The 22,414-nt window shown below is 28.4% G+C and overlaps 1 protein-coding gene across 1 annotated transcript in view; it reads right to left on the minus strand.

Moving 5' to 3' along the window:
- The window catches only part of LOC132917845 (mucin-2-like), a 39,408-nt gene that overhangs the window by 5,024 nt on the left and 11,970 nt on the right, over positions 1-22,414 (minus strand). Inside the window, exons 2-12 of the mRNA XM_060978798.1 lie at positions 4,649-4,706; positions 2,988-3,191; positions 2,662-2,921; positions 2,469-2,593; positions 2,257-2,386; positions 1,981-2,166; positions 1,197-1,325; positions 959-1,086; positions 699-871; positions 225-614; positions 29-143 (exon numbers count right to left, since the gene is read on the minus strand). Coding sequence (XP_060834781.1) covers positions 29-143; positions 225-614; positions 699-871; positions 959-1,086; positions 1,197-1,325; positions 1,981-2,166; positions 2,257-2,386; positions 2,469-2,593; positions 2,662-2,921; positions 2,988-3,191; positions 4,649-4,706 — 1,898 coding nt within the window. The remainder of the gene's footprint in view (positions 1-28; positions 144-224; positions 615-698; positions 872-958; positions 1,087-1,196; positions 1,326-1,980; positions 2,167-2,256; positions 2,387-2,468; positions 2,594-2,661; positions 2,922-2,987; positions 3,192-4,648; positions 4,707-22,414) is intronic.

A 22,414-nucleotide genomic window follows, 5' to 3' on the forward strand; every position in this document is an offset into this window, starting at 1 on the left:
CATCAATATTTTATATAATATAATTTACCTATTAGAAGGTAATTTTAAAACTTTATTGTAAAGTGATTTGCTTATTGCTGGAGTTGTTACTTCAGTTGACCCATCCTTAATATTAAGTTGTTTTTCTAACTCTGCTACACCACCTATGTAAATATAATTATATTAATAGCAGTCCTAATTTTAAGTAAATTATGTACATTATTTAACTAATTAATATTAAATACCCAATTTCTTGATCAAATTAATCAATTGTTTTATTTCTTTTGGATCTTCTTCTTCCTCAAACTCGTCTTCTCCGTCATCTTCTACTTCTGGAGTTTGAGTTGTTGATGTGGTAGTCGTAGTAGTAGTTGTTTTTATTCCAGATTTAATTGCTTTGGGAGTAGTTGTCGTTGTAGTTGTTGTTGTAATCGGATCGGCAGTTTTCTTATCTTTACAGACGACATTTCTAGTGTAATCACAAGAATCCGATACTTTATTGAACACTAATCCCGAAGGGCATGTAAACTGATGAGCTACAATTCCCAAATTTGATGGACCGCTGTCCAAACACCAAAAATATTTTTTGCATTCACGTGGATGCGGAAAGAAACCTTCATCCTTACAGGTAAAATCTTTAAAACACAGATATTTGTTTATTAATTATTATACACATCATAATTATAAAAATTTAAAATTTAAAATAATCTAAATCTAACCAGTTCCAGTATCAGGTGTAGTAGGTGGTTCTGGTGTAGTTGTAGACACACTTGATTTTTCTTTTGGTGCTACTGTAGTAGTAGTAGTTCTTGCAACTGGTCTTGGTTTTGGTCGGGATTTTGATAAGGTAGTTTTAGTTTCTTTTCCTTGACTTGGTGCTACTTTCGAATCTCTAAAATTTGTTTATATAGAATTAAATATAAATAGTATTTTTATCATATAAATAAATTAAGTATATATCATGCTTTATAATACATACCCGAGAAGAGCTTCTTTTCCTGCTTCAATTAGTGGATATGGTCTACTATGACAACTTCCTCTAAAGTCATCATTGTCAATTGACCAAAACATTATACCTCCCAAATCGTTTTCATTTACATATTTAGCCTAATTAAAAATACATTATAATTAAATCGTGTTAGCTATTAATAAGTAATAAGTAATAACGTTAATATAAAATTTTAGACAGTAATTATATTTTCTAAATTTAATCATACCTTTAATTTAACAAATTCTTCATCATCATATCCAACCCATTGGTTATCTTTGTAGGCATAAGGTCCCATTGCTTTTGGTTTTGGCTGTTCAATAGTCCAGGAATCATCTTTTTTCAAATTTCCACAAATCTAATAAAAATAAAGCATATAAATCTGTATTACATTGTTATTTAATATACATTAGAACAATATTGCCTATTGTCAAATACTTCCACAATACTATTTACATTATTTAATAACACATGGCGATCGCCAATTATTGAAATTTATACTTTTTGAACCTTATATAAATTTATATTTAAATAATAATGCCAAAGATTACCTTCAAATTTGATATATTGTATATGGTATATAACTATAAATATAAATAATAAAATTGTAATTTATTTTATACTAACGATTATCCCTAAATACAGTGTTCAAAATAGAGCCAACTAGTAATACAATAATTCAATATTATAAATGGTGTTATATTTTTAGTAATATTATTTAAATAAATATTTATTAAGTAATATTTACTTGTAGTATAAAGTTAATACCAATAATAAAAATAAAGCACTTAATTACTTAATTCTTTATACTATAATCTATACGTATACAATTCATAAAGGGTTAGCCAATATATTTTTCGTTTTCCTGTGTTTATAATTAACATTATGAGAAAGTTAAAAAATATGGTGACCGATTTTGTATGCATGTATAGAACTAGAAAGCCTGTAGATTTAAAAATAATCTAACAATATTTGGCAACTAATGTCCGAAAATCATATTTTAACGTCCATACCTCATAGTAGGCCAAGTATCCTTTTTCTCTAGTAGCTTCTCCTTTTTCACCAGGACCATCTGATGGAGCTCCTATATCTTTACTCTCTCTATTAAAAAGTGTATATGATCTACCGTAAGTTGGAATACCAAGGACCAGTTTTTCTTTATCAGCTCCAGAAGCAAGATAATGTTTGATTGTATGATCCTATATTTTTATAAGCGATATAAAAGTTATAATAAAAGTTATTGTATAAAAAAGTGGTATTTATAAAATTAAAACTAAAGCTCAAATTACTATATTAAGTTTTGCATCAAAGTTATATTCTGAATCTTCTTCCAAAGGATAGAGTGGAGAATGGTGATTCACTGCAGGTTCGTACGATGAATGATAATCGTAAGTCAGTAAATTCATAAAGTCCAAATGCCTGTTAAAAACAATAATACAAATTTAACATAAAATAGACAAAAATAAAAATTATAAAATAAGATTGTAAACCGTGTTTTTACTTATTCAATTCAGGAATGTCATATCCCTTATCTATGTACTCGATACCAGCTGGAACTGCCATAGTTAGAAGCAGCCTAGATCGGCCAGTTTTTGAAGATTCTCTATTAAACTCTTCTCGCAATTCCTTTGTGTTAAAAAAATATTTCATACATGAGTTTAACTAAATTAAATTTTATTATTTTTATTTTTTACCTTTACTAAGGACGCATAGTTTTCTTTGTCACTGGGTTTACTACCATCCCTATAAGCAGGATACTCCCAATCCAAGTCAAGTCCATCAAAATTATTTTGTCTGAGAAACTTAACAACGTTTTTGACGAATTCTTTTCTTTTATCCTCGTCGTCCACTAATTTTGAGAACCTAGCGGAACCTTCATTCCACCCTCCTATTGCCAGAAGCGTTTTAAGATTTTTGTTGTATGTCTTCAGTCCGTTAAATTTGGCATAGCCACCTATTTTAAATCAATCGAATCAATATAAATACACAACGAATATGAAACACAGTTGAAAATATTTACCTTGTTCGATATCTTGATACTTGTCATAAGGACGCAAGCCATTTTCCTTGTCAAGACCACCGAACGCGTATATCAAATGCGTACACAAGTACGGGTTAATATTTTGCGGCGAAAACTTGGCCGTGCCTGGTCTGTAAACACTCCAGTTCGTGTAATAACACACTACCTTCTTTTCATTAGATGATTCTCGTTTTTGTATATCATCTGTAATACATTACAAAATAACGTTATATAAAAAAAAAACTATTTCGTCCTTGCGACCAAAGCACAAACGGATATTCACGCAAGTGTTATACAATGCGTAAAGACTACAAACAATCAAAATAGTAACGTGACTGGGATCTCACGCAGTAACGGTAACTGTTACTGCTAACAGTAGTCGCGATGACCTAAGACCTGACTGACACGGCGGCGTTTAATATGAATATTATAAATAACTCGTTAAATTGTTTCCGAAACTTTGTGGAAGCGTCCAAAGGTATTGTTTTCGTTCGGTGTTACAATGGTAGACGGGCCAAGGTTATTGTATTCTACAAAAACGTGATGCAAATAATATAGAATGCAGATCATGTCGACTAAGCTTCTCAAGGTCTCGCAGATCGTTGAACTTAAACAATTAAATGCGATTTTCCGATAGTAAAAAATAAACACGCAAATACACCAATACTAAATTATATTTCGCAATAAATTTATTATAATATATTGTTTGACATAAAGTAACACTAACTAATATTCACATAGTTACAGTCTAGGTACGTGCTACGACTAACGAATACATGATTCAAGGGTTTATAATTGTAAAACGGATACTTTAGATAATTATTATTGTAATATCATGCAATATCTATAACAATTTTAAACAAAACATGTCCGTTACTGCTGTACGATCAATTATATTTTGTTAACGATGGCATCGTGTTTATTTCTAAAAGGGTAAAAATTAAAATTGTCTTTGATACCCGATTATAAATAATATCATTAGCTTAATTTTTTATTTATGCGTAGCGTTTTGTTATTTGCCAATTGTTATGAATATATATTATAGTTATAAGGAGAAAAAGTAGTCCAGTTTAAGAGTTTTATGTTTAGTCTACTATATGTCTCTATCCAGTAAAAATATCTCTTTATTATTTTGATATGGTCAAACTAAAATTACTTAATAAAAAATAATAAAACTAAGTAATTAGGATAACATTCAACAATTATTTTTTTTTATTAATTTTTAAAATATAGTAAGTTAGTTATTCTATAGTTTGAACAATATAACAGCATTATGTTAAACGAACTAAAATTAAGGAGAAAAATTACAATATTTGAACACACAAGATTCTATACAAAGATATCTGTAATTAAAAAAAATATATATATTGAAAGTGTGTTCATAAATGGAAGTGTGCGGGGGAGATCGAGATAAGATAGATATATTAACCTAACCAATAATACCATTCAAAAATGTAAAGATGATAAAATCAGTTGACGATTATTTTACGACTGTTAAACATATTATGTGTATGAATATTGAATAGAAATTAAAAACCTATCATATTATTTCAATCGATTATACAATACGAATATTAACTCTAGTGTGCAATACAATAGAACTTTATTAAGTAAAAGCCACACGGTAGAATGACGCATGTATTAATGTATTATACACTTACGTTCGGCGTCAGATATAATAATTGACCCAAATATTAACAGCCATGGCAAAAATTGCATCTGAAACAGAAATGTACATATTATAACGTTAGTATGAGTGCGTCGAATATAATAATATGTATAATATGCAATGTATAATGACATATTACAGTTATATATACATATAGTATAGGTAATTCGTAAACTGTACAAAAGTCATCACCAAAAATATTTTTCCAACAGTTATTCAATAAACGATATTTACGTAAGATCGAACGAACGCAATATATAGATCATGTGTCGGTAAATCACATAACACGAGACCATGACAAGACCGTGTCTAATCTCTACGTATGACTTTAATATTTTATAGGATAAAAATCTGAATTTGCATATTCGCGGCGCATGTGTGTGCCCGCGGGCGCAAACAAAACACCCATTGTGCGCATTACATATATATGTATATCGACATCAAAACGATCCAAATTTGCTGAATAATAACGTTGCATTATAAAGTATATACCTGCGTAGGTATATATGTGATCGATACAAAACGTATATACCTATTTCCTTATAACTATAACATATTGTCTGGTCGAGAGAAAAAATATGTATAATGCTTGTTGTTTATACGATGGGAGAAGGTGGACGGCAATAACGACAGAAAGAGGAGTGGAAAATAAATCTATATGTATATAATATTATGTTATGATTGTATTATAAAATATCGTTATGACGAGTCGAATAAAATTTCACCCGAAATTGTGTCTTCGTCGTATATATAATATATATACATTATAATATAGAATATAATCGTTCAATAATAATATTTTGTATTTTGTAGTTCAAAAAATAATATAATGCAGTTCACTTTAAATTCTCATTGATACGTTATATTCAAATATTTCTATTTTACCGAATCGATCCGTCTGTCACAGCCGCAGTTACAATATTCGAGGCGCAAAACCATATAATCTTCTGCACAGTATAAAATTGTACCGAAAACAGAGAAGGCGTGGCGGTAAATACTTATTATCACGACGTTAAAAAAATGAATATTACCTATTATACCGAAACACAAATCTACGGTGAGTTTTTTATAACTCAATAATTATGTTATTTTTTCTTGTTAAATGATTGTATTAAATGCGTCTTATTGTCACACTGTGTTTTTAGTCGAGATAATATTTAGTTTTTCTCGCTTCTGTGTATAATATAGGTAGTCTTGTAAATAAATAAATAGTGAAAGCCGAAATCATTGCGGGTTTTTTCTTCTGTCGTTAAGAAACTATACCGAGATATCAACGACCTTCTTTCCCACCCTCGTTCGGACAATCCTTTATCCTTACACCGTTCATACATACAAGTAAACGAAATGAGGGTTATTAATATTTAAATTATACCTACGACGTGCGCAGAACACGTAAACGCATCTCTGACAATTGCGCGCGGGCTGTACATTAAATATATAGCCATATAGGTGTAGTGTAGATGACCGCAAATACGTTTCGAATTTATTATTTTGGATATAATGACGTGTTTTTACACGTATTGTTCAACAATCCCGTGCAGGTATATATAAATTATGTGCCGACTGCCGAGGCCTATCCGACGTCTTCGTGTGGTCTTCGTACACACGCAAAGTGCACCGGTGAAGTGGGTATAGGTAGATAGCCAGGTACATGCCCTTTTAACCAGCTGAATACAAATTAGCCCGTGTACGTGTGATCTGACTGCGTATATACTTATCTATGTATTACATTATTGTAATTTATAATATTTATATTGCCCTCTTACGTGTGCCTCCTAAACTATTGTTCTCACTGTAATAATATTATGTTATGCATAGTATGGTTTCACTAGATTAATCTGATTCTCACGCGCGAGATCTGATGATACGTTTTGTTAAAATTATGTACTTTTAGATTTATTTCTTAGTTTCACGCGGTGATTGTTGCGAAGACACTCGTAATAATATAATTAGTTTTGACAATATTATAAAACATAAGTACACCGTACACCGTACGTGGTACGTGGTATTATTGTTTGTGTAACTGCGGGTACCTACAGATATAACTATATATATATATAAAATGTGACTTTGTGTGTTACTCAATTTTAAATACTATAAATGAAGTATTTTGTACGCAACAGAATATATTGCAGTAAAAGAATAAATAAAAAATTTTTACGTGGATAATATCTTATGTATAAAATTTGTGGTACCAGTTTCGTTCTCACGTTAAAAACTAGTTAAACTGCAGACACGTGTAGAAAACCATCTGTGTGGAAAAATGGCGCGAAGAAGAGAAACGAAAGTCTGTAATCATATTTTCCGAAACGTTACGACAAAGAATATTTTTAGAAACTTACACTGTATTCGAGTAAAATAATTTTAGTATGGACGCAGCCACGCAGGTGAGAAATCATCGGTACACCCGTCTATACAAGACAAAACAAATTTAAAACTTTTACAAAATATAATATGTAGCAACCATCATGGGTTATTGTGAAAATGAACTGCGTTTGAAAGTTTAAAATAATGTTCCCTTGTATTTTGTGTGTACATTTTAACCAACATTGTTGAGGCGCAAGCGTATCATTAATGTTTATTACGAAATAAATGTCTTTAATTTTTAACTCAGCGAAAAATGAAATTCATAATTTTTTTATTATAATAGAGTTTTGGTCTCCAAATGGTAATACGTTTTTATGAACTTAGCAGTGTTATTTTATACAGAAATACAGAATAAAAGAGAAATCTTTGTACCTGCGTATTTATATTTTGGATTTTGCTGAGAATGTAAACCTGCAGGAGTCAAAACAAGTCCACTGGTTATTATATTACGATTCTCGTAGAAAATCCAATTTAGTTATAAACGCATAATCAAGTTATGATGTTATATAATTGTTCGTAGGTATAGACAAATGTTCTAAATAATAATATGATATTGTCGATATTGAAAAGTCTCGGTGTAGATTCCAGCGCAATCTGCGGTGATCATTATTTATGAAATTATTATTGCTTATTAGTAACTATTATCTATACTAATCTATAGTATAAGCACCAAGTATATACATGAACACCGTTTCGCGCACGTTTGCCGTAATTAAATATACTGCAACACGTCTGCAACGGTTAAAGCGAAAAACTATATACAATTCGATTCGCTCATTTATAACGAACGCGTATAGGTACGTTATAATATTTATTATAACTATAATAAAAACTTATATGAATATCATTTTTTCGTTCTCTAAAAAACTGTATTTGCGGGTGGTGGTGAACCGTTCATCCCGATGTCCTTGGTGAGATTTACGGAAACTGATCCAACGTGAATTACAAGTTGTTTACTATTACATGCATTGTAAACGAACGCGCGATGTATGTAAACTCGTCGATGCCCAATAGATATATTGATGTATGTGTTTAGTATAATGTATATATATATATACAGTTGAGTAAGATTGTCTTTTGAAAACTATTATGAAACGAAAAAAAATATCACCTATAATAGCACATTTTTATTATTAATTTCCCTATGTATACAGTAGGAACCTACCTATATTAATTGGCCAGTTGTTGTCGGTTTTTTTTTACAGACAGTGTGGTAATTGTATATTTGTATTATATTGTATATATATATATATACAGTGTCGACGACACTACAGAAGGAAGACGCATTGGACACGCATAACACTCGTTATAAGTGCGTTGATTCACTTCGAAATCACCGCTAGAGACAGGATGGATTACAAATTAACATTATATAATGGTAATTGTGTCAGGAAGTTAATTTTGATTTGCAGCGCGTAGGTAATACTGTACAGGAATTCGCGTTGCCTAGTCACACACATATATATATATATTTAAACGCTGAATTTCAACAGAAACTATACGCTGTATACATTATTAACAAACGCATAAACATAAATTATGATTATTGTAGTAATCGTGATTATTGCCATTTGTAATAAAGCGGGCCGGAGGACTACTTGGAGTTATTATTTAGTTGTCAGCTAGTATCTGCTATATTATTATCAGTTTATTTATATTACACATTTATAACAAATATGGTTAAAAAAATTTGTGCAAATGAAAAAATTTCACAACAGGCATTACACATTTTCGTTGGAAAAAAATGCATATTATATAGAGCTTAAATTTGAATAGAACAATTAATATTTTAGATATTATATTATGGTATTATATTCTCAATAACTCACGGTGTCGATCATACTTTTAAGAACGCGTATCTAACTTTTAATATATATGTTCATAGTAGTTTCAATTTTTTTTTTTTATTTTTTTTTAATGACAATCAATTACAATAATGGAGTATAACCATTAACCTAAATATTCATTTTGAACGCATAAAAGCTATAAACGCTTTACTATTCTTGTTTAAATTTCCATACTTTTAAACAATAAAATCATCTATCAATATAAATTATTATAAAATACAATGCCTGTGTATTACACATTATTTTACCAAATTTGTTTTTTTTATATATAAGCATTATTAAACGCATAAACTATACCATTAGTAAAATCCTATTATAAAGATTGTCCTTGAATTTTTGTTAATATATTTTTATCGTACCGCTTATTATTATTTTTAATTATTTCTATAAACTGATTAAATGATGCGTGTCCATTTAAACATTTTAAAGAAATTTATTTAAAGAAAAATGCAGCGAAAGAATAGATTTATGAATATTTAATACTTATATTCAATTTATTTTGTTTTCGTAAAATTAGACGGCAGTGTGCGGCCAATATTGGTATGAAGAGAGTTATAATTATGGTAAATATCTATATGATCTATATGGTTTTAACGTTGAAAATATTGTTTGACATATCTACCTATACATATGCATAAATTCCAAATGTAAGTATACATAATACATACTTATTATTATATTATATCGTTGCATTTATATTTATATATGTTAATGAAATAATCAACCAATGCGTGAGTGACACGAAACCGAATATATGTATTTATATAGATCCATAGCCAAATACTTTAAAATGATAATAGTGGAAGGTGGGCAATTTTTTGATGGGCAGTTATTTTATATTTCCCTCCTATATCGGTGCTATCAGAAATTGTAATAAATATACAATAAACAATTTTATGATTTTTATTATTAGGGAAATTGTCAAACACAAAAATAGAAATCTTTAGAAATAATAATTTAAATTTTTATAATTTAAAAAAATTATTATTATCATCGCTTGATTACAAAATGAACTGAGTCTATTTTAAACGTTAATATTTCGTTGTTGTGAAACTGTCTAGCTTCCAAATCATTCAGCCTCTTACAGCTGGTACAGCAGTACAAGTAAAATCAAAATAACTGCTTTTTTGCGTTATTTATCTTTAAAACAAATTTTAACAGGAAATTGTTTTCCCCCCTATTCAACATCTGCATTTTTTATTCTCCCTTAATGATGGAACGCTATTGAAATCAACGAGCTGATTTAGCGTTCATATACGTATTATATAATATCACTACAGTACCCATTATAAGAATATGAATATGTATTATAGCTGCAGTAGCTAGTTTAGTTGTATGTATATTGTACCGTAGATTCTATTTCGGATCGGTCACATTTAATCATATAAAATACTATGTATAACATAATATTAGATTTACGCGTTGCACATAGTATAGGTATATTGTAATAACGAAATCTGTAATATGATTACGTCCTTATGTCCGTCTGACGTTGTTATCAATCCTTTACATTATTATACATTATATTTTGTTTAAATAGGAGGTGTCGTGCAACCAATCTTTCGATTATGTTTGTAGATACATACCTTATACCTGTACGGCTATATTACTCAGTGTGTCTATTAACATTAATTTTTATTTTGTCATGTCACAATATTATAATATATGTTATCTAACTTGCTCATTATAAATTGCAATACTGTTTAGACTGTAAACATAATTTTAAATTTAAAAAGAAAACGCGTATCTGTTTATGATGTATATGTATTCGTATTCCTATAAAAGCTTGCATTGTTATTATGTTTTTTAGGATTAGGACTGCTGTTTATTCTTTTTCGACATGTATACGCGATATATTATTGCCTAAACGCGTACACGCGTGTCCGTCTGTGTTAAAATTATTTGGGCGACCTTTATGGGTCACTTTGCTGTATAGTGGTCACCAGAGGGCTTCCCCTCCCTCCACTCTGTAGTTTTCAATAATTACGTAAAACAATATTTTCTTGTTGAAGTATAAAGTCGCCAAACCACTCATGTCATTTTTACATCGTTCATAACCATCATGTCTATATACGTACTTACATCGCACGCGTACATGTACAACGTGTGTATCTATCTAGTATCTATCTATATGATGTGTAATAAATTTGTGATATGATGTGGCGAAACACATATAAACATACTTTGTACAGCAAATCGAAAAAATTCAAAAAACTCCAAATTCAGCCTCGAGGTTAGGTCAGACAACCACAGTTAACAGATTTTTAACGATGATTAAGACGAATATAATGAAATACATTTTATGTCCAAATTAAAACAATAGCATCTGTTTACAATTTATTAGAATGTGTTAGCGTAATCAATTAGAAAACATATTCCCAACATATAGAGGTACTATAAATATTATATATAATATAATATGGCATGGTCTGTACCAAATCATTACCGTATGTTAGTTAATAATTAATTAATTTTCATTTCAAACAAAAATAACTTTTAGCTTGCTATGCTCAATAACAATGAATTTTCTAAAATCGCCATTATATAATAATTGTCTATCAAAACATTTGTTTGTCGTTAAAAAGTCATTACAGTTTTCATTTTATATTCAGATTTTTTTTTCATTTTCACTCATCACCAGAGTAAAGTGTTTTCGTTAATACACATTTATCAAACTCGCACCAGTAGTGTTTCATGTCTTTGAACAAAACACCGCAATAGAATTATAACCATAAATATTTCGGCTATCTTAATATTCTCACCGTTCATTTTTCGTCAAATAAATAAAAACATACGGAAATAAAACACTATTATAGTTATCCACGCGGCTCGCGTTTGAAATCGTTCTGACCTTTAGTAAGTTAATTTATCATTATAACAAGTGTGCGGTGCGTACTTATATATATTATTATGGTGTATCTATCTTTAATTCAGACCATGTTATGAACGAAACGCACATAATAATTATGATACAATGTATCGTATTATAAAATATATAGCGTTAGAAATGCGACATCGGAAAGTGAGGATTATTTTATTATCGTTCCATAATATCTAAATATTGTGAAATCGACCTGTGGGAGAGGGAGCCTCTGTACCACACATACGTGTTCGGCGTTCTTCGGTAAACGATCACTACTACGTTACGGCCACAGTACTTTTCGCAGTCATTTGAAACCGGTTCCCGCGGAGGCTTTTGGCGGCGATCGTACGTCATATTGTAGTTCACATAATCGTAATGCGCGATAAGATTTTTTTTTCAAATGTGCGGCAGCGTCGATAATCGAACGATTATTATAAGTACGAGTGAAAGTTGTGGTGCGCGGCGTTTGTGTGTAATGCAGCTCTGCAACAGAAGACCCGCGCGTCTCATAATTCCGTGGTCGGAAAAGGTCAATGTTGCCTGGACCGCTTGAACCCTATATAGGTACTTGGATGCTGGCGAACCGTGGGTTTGGAAACTGATGAGGAATGAAAAATAAACCGTTTGGGCAGTGGTCGGGGGCGGTCGTCGAAGGTGCACTACGGTTCGCGAATAATGCGTGTGCGACGATACGTATAAATAATATAATACTCGTATCGTTAATAAAACGTGATAAGATATTTAAGAAAAAAACCTGCTTGCGGGTTATTATACACGTGCACGATAATTACTGTTAATAATGTACAAATTATTATGACCCACGATGATTATATTGACTATACTCCCACGATGGCCTGCCGCGCAATATTACGTTATACATATAATATAGTCGACGACTCACACGGATTTTGAAACGATGTTTGTGCGGTGTACATATATATGATATATTTGAGATACAATGGGTTAGAAGATTTATGACTTTGCAACTATTGTTCGGATTGACGGGCAGATTTGTGAAGGTGAAAATCTAACAACACTATAAATACTTCGAATAAAACGCTACGAAATCGATTAAAAAATACGTCTTTACATAAACAAGCGAATATTTGAATCGTTGTATTATAATGTTAATCGTTTTATATTCATAGTACAGGTACCAATATATGTATATAGTATTCGCAATAAAATTTTCAAAGTTCTTTTTTTCCCTATATATAACTAATGCTATTTTATAAATATTGTATTGTAATGTTGTATTTGACGAGAATAAGAGTTAAAATAATAATATAATATATTTAATAAACAGATTGAATAACCATCCGCACATGCGTTACGATATTTAGTCTATTATGACGCTACGCGTCGCGGGCCAACAACTTAACGATTACTGTTTTTTTTTAAATGCTAGAGTTGTTATCATTTATCTGCAGGTATATATTGATATTGGATGCATAATTTATAAAATACCTATTACTTATACGTACCTTTGATTAGTAATACGTCTTAATAGGCATTTTTTACTACTTTTTAACGTTATAAATATGTTATTGTAAAAAAATTAAAACTATAGGTAGTTATTAGATATAGCTAGGTATGATAAATCGAAACTTATAGAACTTTATAGACTGGCACTTGCATTTACATAAACTTAAAATGTTTAATATCCTTATTTATCGAAAATGGAGCCATGATTGAGTGATGGTGTATAAAGTGTGGTAAAATAAACTGTTTTATAAAAAAAAAAGGTCAAAAAAACGAATTACATTAGCTTAATACTTAGGGATGAAATGGTATATATTTATATAATACAAATACAGGTCACTTGAATTTTGCATAAAAATTAATTTGTTCAATTATAATATTCTAACCAATAAGTAATATTTGTGTAGAAATAGGATTTGGGAAATAGGAGAAATGTTCACTTATATACATTACAAATATACTCCAAGTATGTGAAAATATTTGGCTAGATCATTAGTATATTAGGTATATATAATATAAATTAAATTTTTTAAATTACATTCTTTGTTTTTATAATTATTTATTATTTATGTATATCATTATAGATCTTTTATAACCTATCGTAACCTAACCTCATAGCGTTTATACTTGGATGCACTAAATCATTATTTAGAATTTCACGTTAAATTATTAACATTGTATTAAACGAGCAAATCGTGTAGTAAAAGAAACTATAAATTATTTTTATTTCTCAAGTATGATTAGCATTGAAAGGTTCACGGATTTTAGATTTTTACTTCAATTACTATATTATAATTTAGTGTTGTATAAACATATATAATTAACGTTTTGAAAGTACAAAATTGCCCTGCACGAATCTCACGCAGCAGAGTAATTATTATTATTTCCAAAAATGTACATGAACGATGTTTTATTAAATATTGTTTACATTAAAACATTTCGACAATAATTATAACTGTTTAATTAATTGTTTCATAAAAAAATATTTTCATTTTAGTTAATTGTTTATATAGGCGTGTGCCTCTTCTCTTTTGAAATAACTTTTATTACGTATTAACAAATTTTACAATATTATTGACTCTAAATAATTGTATCTATGACCTATGTGTACACATGTACACATATTTTTTCAGCGCCATATTATATTATATATATTATGTTCATTTATATGTAATACTGTTACGATTGTAGACTTTATTATTCGATTCATTCGGTGTATCTGTATAAAAATACAAACCAATTAACATATTATAAGACCTGCTGACGACGGTATGTTGGTCGTGTAATAATTGCACTCTATATTATTAATTATATGTATAAATAGCGACAATAATAAGTTACAAAATAACATCTCGATGAAAAAAACTACATGTCCTTAAGCTTTGGGTTGATATAATATAATATATGAAGATATAGTTATTTTAATTAGCGAAAATTAAAAATTGAAAATGACCACAGACACGATCAATTTGTTATCGTTTAAAATAAATGGAATGTCGTTTGGCTAGTCTACAGGAAAAAAAAACACCCAACACGTAATCCATATCACCTTATAAGTTATATGAATATAACGTTTATACTTATTATATGCATATATGATATACGCATACCATTATATATTATACGTATGTGATACACTTTCACTCTTTTCGAATAATCGATACAAATGTGTCTATACATGCGTGTGCGTGTGTTCATTTGATGAATTAGATTACGTACCTATAGTTATATTATATTAATATTATATACATTATAACATTCAAGGTCAATTTTTACGAAGTTTTATATTATACGCATTTATACCTAATATATAAACTATAGTTTATATTTTTACGTTATCTATATGACTGTAATATGAACAATAAGTTTTTTTTTGTTTAAAGTTAAACATTACAAACACATAACTATTTAGAAAGTGTAGATTTTTTAAATAGTGATGTGTGAAATAAACACGTCATGCGTAATATTATATGTTTCATAGATTTATTTGTGTTTATAGTAGTAAAAATTGCTCATGGACAGAATAACATACTATAAATATACGATGCGCAACGATAAGTCTTAATAAGCAAAAGTGTCAATAAAAATTTTAAAAAATAAATGTTATTATCTTATCACTACAGTAGACAAGTATAACGTTTAAAACTTGAACGATTTTTGTATATTCTGATATTCATAATCAGCTTACAATGAAAAAATGTACCTTCCTAGACATCATCATAATTTAAACATGATATATTTAATATTTGTAAAATGTATGAGGTTCAAGTTATTAATGTTAAAATATTGAAAGAGAAAATGACCTTTGTTAAGCGAAAGTTGTTATTGAAAATTGTATATGTATCTTGTATATGTCTGACCACAAATAATAAAATAGACCGCGTTCTTCATTTTATACATCTCTATGTATTATAGTATCCATTTTTATATATTTATCTTCTTTAAATTATTATAGTTTATTGATTATCTCTGATCTCACCACTAACCATAATAAAAAAAGGTTTTATTGAAATTATAGATGTTTACGTGCACGTAACAAGTTACGTTTAAGGTTTAAGCAAAATTTTTACGGCTTCTTCACTTACACTTCAGGTGTCTTAGGGAAAGTGATCTTTATAATATTTGTTGTACAAATATTTTTATCAACACAAATGCATTTTTTGTTTTGCTAAGAGACTAAAATACTTGTTATTTTAAACCTTTAGATATGACTATATAAATAATTTATAATTGTACTTTATTTTTATGCTTAGAAAGTTTAAATTTTTAACCATGACTAAGAATAACACTATATTAAATAATTGTATAACTACTATCATTCTAAATGTATTTTTTTATTAATAAACAAAGTAAATATTTTATTGGATGGTATATTTTTTTACCATTAGATGATTATTTAAATATTCAGTATTCTTACGCTTTGATTACTTTAGTATATACATCCTTAATAGTTATTTTTACATAAAAAACACTAATGTATGAATTATTATTTAATCAAAAACGTGTTTTATTACATTTTTAGTAAGAATTTCCGATGCATTGATTAAAATGTTTTTATAGTAACTCACGAAACTAAAATTTTAAAGAATGTTAAAACTATATTCCATTAACATGAGTTATTAAAATACGTTTAAATTATACATTTAGACGTAAATGCTATCTTAAATATTTTAATGAATATATATAAGTTAGTTTGCTAAAGGTATATATAGAGTTATAAGATACAGAGCATCACTCGGCGCTCGCCAACTCAAGTATTGTTTTGAAATATCATCAAACACAATATGTAATGAATGCTCAAAAGTCAAAATGTATCGAATACTTAAATCCTATTCAAATTATTTTTTGATATAAAATATAAAATTCAATCACATCTACCATAATAATAATCGAATTTAAAAATCAATTGACAACGTTTAATTCCAACTCAATCGATACAATCTATTTTACAACTGCATATAAGCATAATATAATAATTTGCTATACTTCTATAATAGTATATAATAATTAATACACTTACGTATTATAATATGCACATTATATAATGGATAATAATAATTTCACGGTTAATTTTTAATGCAATATATTATATAGATACATCCGCGATTCGTCGTCCATTCTAATCCAGAGACGCTTCAAAATTATACCCAAGTTGTGATGAGTCTTTGTGACTAAATATTTTACACTATACAGTATACACAATACCTATAATAGCAAAAATTGGGCACATCAATCTCACCCACATCTATACCTAATCAAGTATAATAATAAAAACTCAACTGCTGTGTAGCGACAAATTTCTCACAGTGAAATACAATGTTCTATATTGCCCAAAATTCTTCTCGTAAAAGGCAACTCATCTACATAATAGACAAAGCTATATATAAAATACCGTACAAGACTTTTTTAAAACCATTTGTATTGATGATTAATGTAGAACTATATAAATATAATATAATTATGAAATTTCCATTATAAAGTATAATATAATATATTATAAAACTATACTCAATGTGATTTAACTGCAATTCACAATTCTATAATAAATGCATAGTTTATTATTCAAGTTTATATAATAATTATAATATATTTATATTTTAAATTTAAGCTTAAGAAATATGACCTATAGAAGTTAGTATTAATGCCTAACAAAAAAAAAAAATAATAATAATGATCGATTCCAATTCAATGCTCGCACGCAAAATCATTTATTTTACTCTCATGTATTCTTCACCCTTCTTCGTTGTTTAAATATATGTGGTTTCGCACGTTTATGTACATATATACCTATATAACAGTGAAAGTTCACATTGCTTTCACATTCCCCAGTTGGCTACACTGCCATATGACATTTACGCATTAGTCGTCGAGGTGTTGCGTAAGTAAATTAAAAAATAAAAAAATAATAAAAACACACGTGGGACTATACAACTACCTAGTACGGATGTATACTTAATACTATAGCTATTCCTGCAATTGTGCCGCGGACGAGAGACTTGAACGCCCGGCCCAGCAACTCGTCATCTCGACGGGACCGCTGCACGCTGTGCCGGTCTGAGATTTCCGGAAATAATCGGGCGTAGCGCGCCACATGTCGTTTAGATACGTGTTACACTCTGCGTTTATACAATACTGCTATTATAGTATTATACATACGTCGCCTATATATAATTTATCATATTATATCATATTTATAGATATACACATCAATTATAATATGCGGGACTGAGCTGATACTGACGATAAACCTACGTCTGTGGTCCGTTTGTTCGTCGATTAATTAATTATTGATATATTACGTTACACATGTGGAATATATGTGTCACTATATATCTGCAATACGATTTACATATACAAGGTATGATTCATCAAGCATGCACATTGCACAGCTTTACTTTTTTTCATGATAACAAATTTATTTAAATTCTGATTTTTGAAATTTGTAATCTTTGACAGGCAAGGCTATAATCTTACAGAAAGAGACAAGGCTAGTCACGGATGACCCAAGTATTTTTTGTTCATTTTCACAACTATTTAAAATTTTTTATTTATTTCATAATTCACCTTAAAAATATATTTATTTATAAACTTTTTAATTTTGGTAATAAAAAAATTAAAAAACTATTTGGTTTAAATAAAAAAGGTGTATAAAGGGAGGGAGAACCGATTATCAATAATATTTTATGATGAGGAGTACTTTAAAAAAAGTTTTGGTTATCATCATGGATGACCGGCCTTGCCTGTTGTTTAATATAATTAATGACCATCATATTTTCAAATTCTTGGATTTTGTATTCTACTTAAGGAGTGTCATCCTGTCCTATGGTGATATTAACTTCTGTTTTTTTTAAACGAGAAAACCCCTCTTTTACTAAAAATAATTTAATGATGGGTACATTTTTTTTAATTATACATTAATATGCCATGTACCTTTTCAAAATTTAAATGGATATGTTCTTAGATATTAAAATGTTTTTACTAAGAAAAAATATAATAGGCCTTAAAAATGGTTTTATAAAAATTTAAAATATAATATGTAACATTAGTAAAAGACTCCTTAAGTAGTACAAAACAATTATTAATTATTATATTTAAAAATTTAAAAAATCAGTTATAAACAATTGCAGTATTATATTGAAGAAAAATAGGGGTTGATACTGCTCGGTGAATCACTCTGTATACATATTATACATAAATATGCATGTATACATTTTAAGCACGCGTAGGTACATAATTTAATATGTAATACTATGATGATGTATAATAATAAGCTAATAAGAGACTAAGAGAGCCTATAGATAATAAGATTGCGTATGTAGATAAAAACAAAGTTTTCTAACGTATAAAAAGTATACCTACATACATAGATACTATATTATTACGATTTCTATTCAAATAATAGCTGCGTTGAATATTGGATAATATTATGTATACGCTGTATGATTGAAACGCGATCTCTTGCAGCAGTATACACCTATAGCAATTCAGTAATTTAGTCGAAAAACTTGTTGTTCACAAGCGGTTTAATTTTACGTGCACATTTCATTGCGCACTTAATTTTCATATCCATATTCTATAATATATATATTATGAAGTGAAAACTATCCGTCATTTTTAAAAGAATATTATATGTTTAAGTTTATAAATTAATGTGTCACATTAAATTACCTGTTGTGAAATTTGTACTATTAATTTAGACATCATGCATTGCTGTTCAGTGTTCTTATAACATATAATCACAGTACTAATAAATACATTATAATAATATTGCATTGTTAATTGTGCTTATTATTATAATAGACGTATTGATGTACAGAATATTAGTGTTTTATGTATAATCAGACGTAGTAAATTGGTACAAAATCAATTTAAATGTATTTATAGCCAATATTTATACATATATATTATATAGGCCCTGTTTTAAAGAAATAGAGGTCATGTGCACTATTTACTCTGGGACCCTTTTTAATAAACAATTTTGATAAAAATGAAAAATGTATTGAATATAATGTATATATTGTATATACTTATATAATTTATTAAATATAAAATATGTATATTACTTCTTATTAGTCAATTATTAGTAATATATTACTTATAATATATAACTTATTACAGATACATTTTTACAATATTCATTTTTTTTAGGGTTTTTTTTGTAAATTCTGCAATTACGTTATCAAATGTTAATTGTTCGGTAATATCTTGATTAATTTCCAGATTCATTATTATTATAATAATGAATCCAATCTTTTTTTAGTTAAAGACGAGTGCATGCGAGTTTTAAAACGTTTAAGTACAGAAAATAAACTTTCACTACTACAAATCGTGCATTTTTTTAGTACAGAAAAACCAAACCGTAAGGAAGCTCTAAGAATTTTGAGGCCCAGTGGTTGTGCACCGCTTGCACATGCGTAAATCAGGGCCTGTATATATATATTACATGTTTCTTGATTTTTACTTTTTTATGATCACACAGTTAAATCAGTATCTATAGTATGATATTTATTATATGGTATAATATTATAGAACTTAATAGTTATAAACTATTTTATATTCTAATATATTAACATCATATATACCTATATGTAGTTATCATATTAACAAAGTATAATATAACGATAAACAATAACCATTAGGTAACCATTTTATAGCATATTATATTATATAATCAATGCTCTAACTAATGAAATATTTATAATTTTTTGAAATAAACATTTTTGGTTTTAGAAAAATATTGTTCAAATTGTATTGTTTACTTTTGTAATATTTTGGAAGTTAAAATTAAAAATTGTATCTTATTATTATTATATTTAACTGTTAGAAGAACTAGCAGTTTATTAAATGACTTTACGTAATAAATTCAAATATAATAAGATTTGCATATACGACTGTAAATATAGGTTACATTTATTTATGTAGTTCATTATCTTAAAAGTATTACTTAATATAATATATAATTATAGAAAAAAATTAGATCAACGCAGATTTAATTTCACAAACACATCATAATTTATCCAAGGCGAGTTTTTGATCAATATAGACAGTAGACACACACGTAGGTATTCGGATACGGTCTAAAATAGTTTAATTATAATTATTACGCAATATTAGTAAATTGATAATCGCAAATCGTCCGTGTATAATACAGAACGTCTATGAAACCAATAATTTTATTTTGTTCACATGCGCGTACCTATTTGTATCCATATAGGTATACTTTGACGGTTTGACTACCATATCCGTCATGTAAGATGTAACGATGTCCCGACTTATCGTAATAGAAAACAACATTACGTCAATATGTGTTTATGAATGTGCATATGTATTGCTGCAATCGTATTTGCCTAATTATGTGAACCCTCAATTTTATTTTTTTAGGTCGAATCTTTAAAGTATATTTTTTGTCAAAATGTTTCTCGTGAGAAATTACATTGATGTTTCATCACTAAATCATATTATACGAGTACACATATCATGTGTTCAATCTCACAATGGATGTATTACAGTATAATATAATATATTTCTATATTTATAATATTATAGTAGACCCGTTACAGATGATACGCGATATACCTATATTAATTATAAACCCGTGACTCCTGTAACCATACTGATGAAGTCTCCGTGTCAACGCTGCAATTGAAACAATATATTTTATAATATATGCACATTGTGTACGACTGCAAATACGATCCGTATTTACTATTTAGGCGCTTATGATAATATCGCCGCCGTCATATATCCTTTCACCATATATACGAGACGATGCAATGCAAATCGCATCCATCATTCGTGCCTCTTATAAGGTCGAAACAAAATAATGTTCACAAACAATAATAATAATATGTGCGTGTTGTATGTCCCTGTGTTTGTTTATGTGTGATTAAGTAACTTTATATATATGTACGTTTAACAGTTTTAAATTTATAAATAGTATTATACGTCATATATTATCGTTATTCCGCCCATCCGACCTCGTCGAAGATGTAATACATTTGATCTATATTCATCTAAGCAGATAAATGGATCTATAAAATATAAGTATAAAATATATACTTAAACTTAAATTTTGTCGATTACACAAGTATTTTATTGCTGTCTGTCGAGTTTATCATTTACTGATAGTATTCATTAGTCTCATCAAGTATTGATAACTTATAATCAAAGATATTGTCTATAGTCTATATATGTAATAAATATATTATATACCCGAGCAAAGGATATATATTTATATAATACCTATCATAGTATAATAGCACGGATTGTAACTTTTGGAGCTTGCTACAGTTGCAACCATAGTTATATTTTACAACTTAATCTTTCCGATGACCGAAAATATTACATGATATGCATAATATTATGACGGTTTAAGTTGATTTATACGAAAAAGAACCACTGAAACGTGATGAAGATTTGTAGCGGTTGGTTTTTGTCTAGAAATAGCATTTTTAAGTTTTAACTGATAATAATACGCGTGTATTATTGCTACAGCAGTTTGAAAATGTATATCGTGAAATAGATGTTTTGATTCAAAATAAATTAAACAGAAGCACGTTCAGTAATAATTTGTATAGTGCAGTATATATATAATCGATTTAACCTTATGTCTAGTAATTTTACCTCATAAAATCATAGGGAGTTCTTCTTTTAAACACGTCTAATAGTGAATGTTCATAATTACGTTTAAATTATCCGA

The sequence above is a fragment of the Rhopalosiphum padi genome, chromosome 1 (genome assembly GCF_020882245.1).
Source record: "Rhopalosiphum padi isolate XX-2018 chromosome 1, ASM2088224v1, whole genome shotgun sequence".
Taxonomy (NCBI): Eukaryota; Metazoa; Arthropoda; class Insecta; order Hemiptera; family Aphididae; genus Rhopalosiphum; species Rhopalosiphum padi.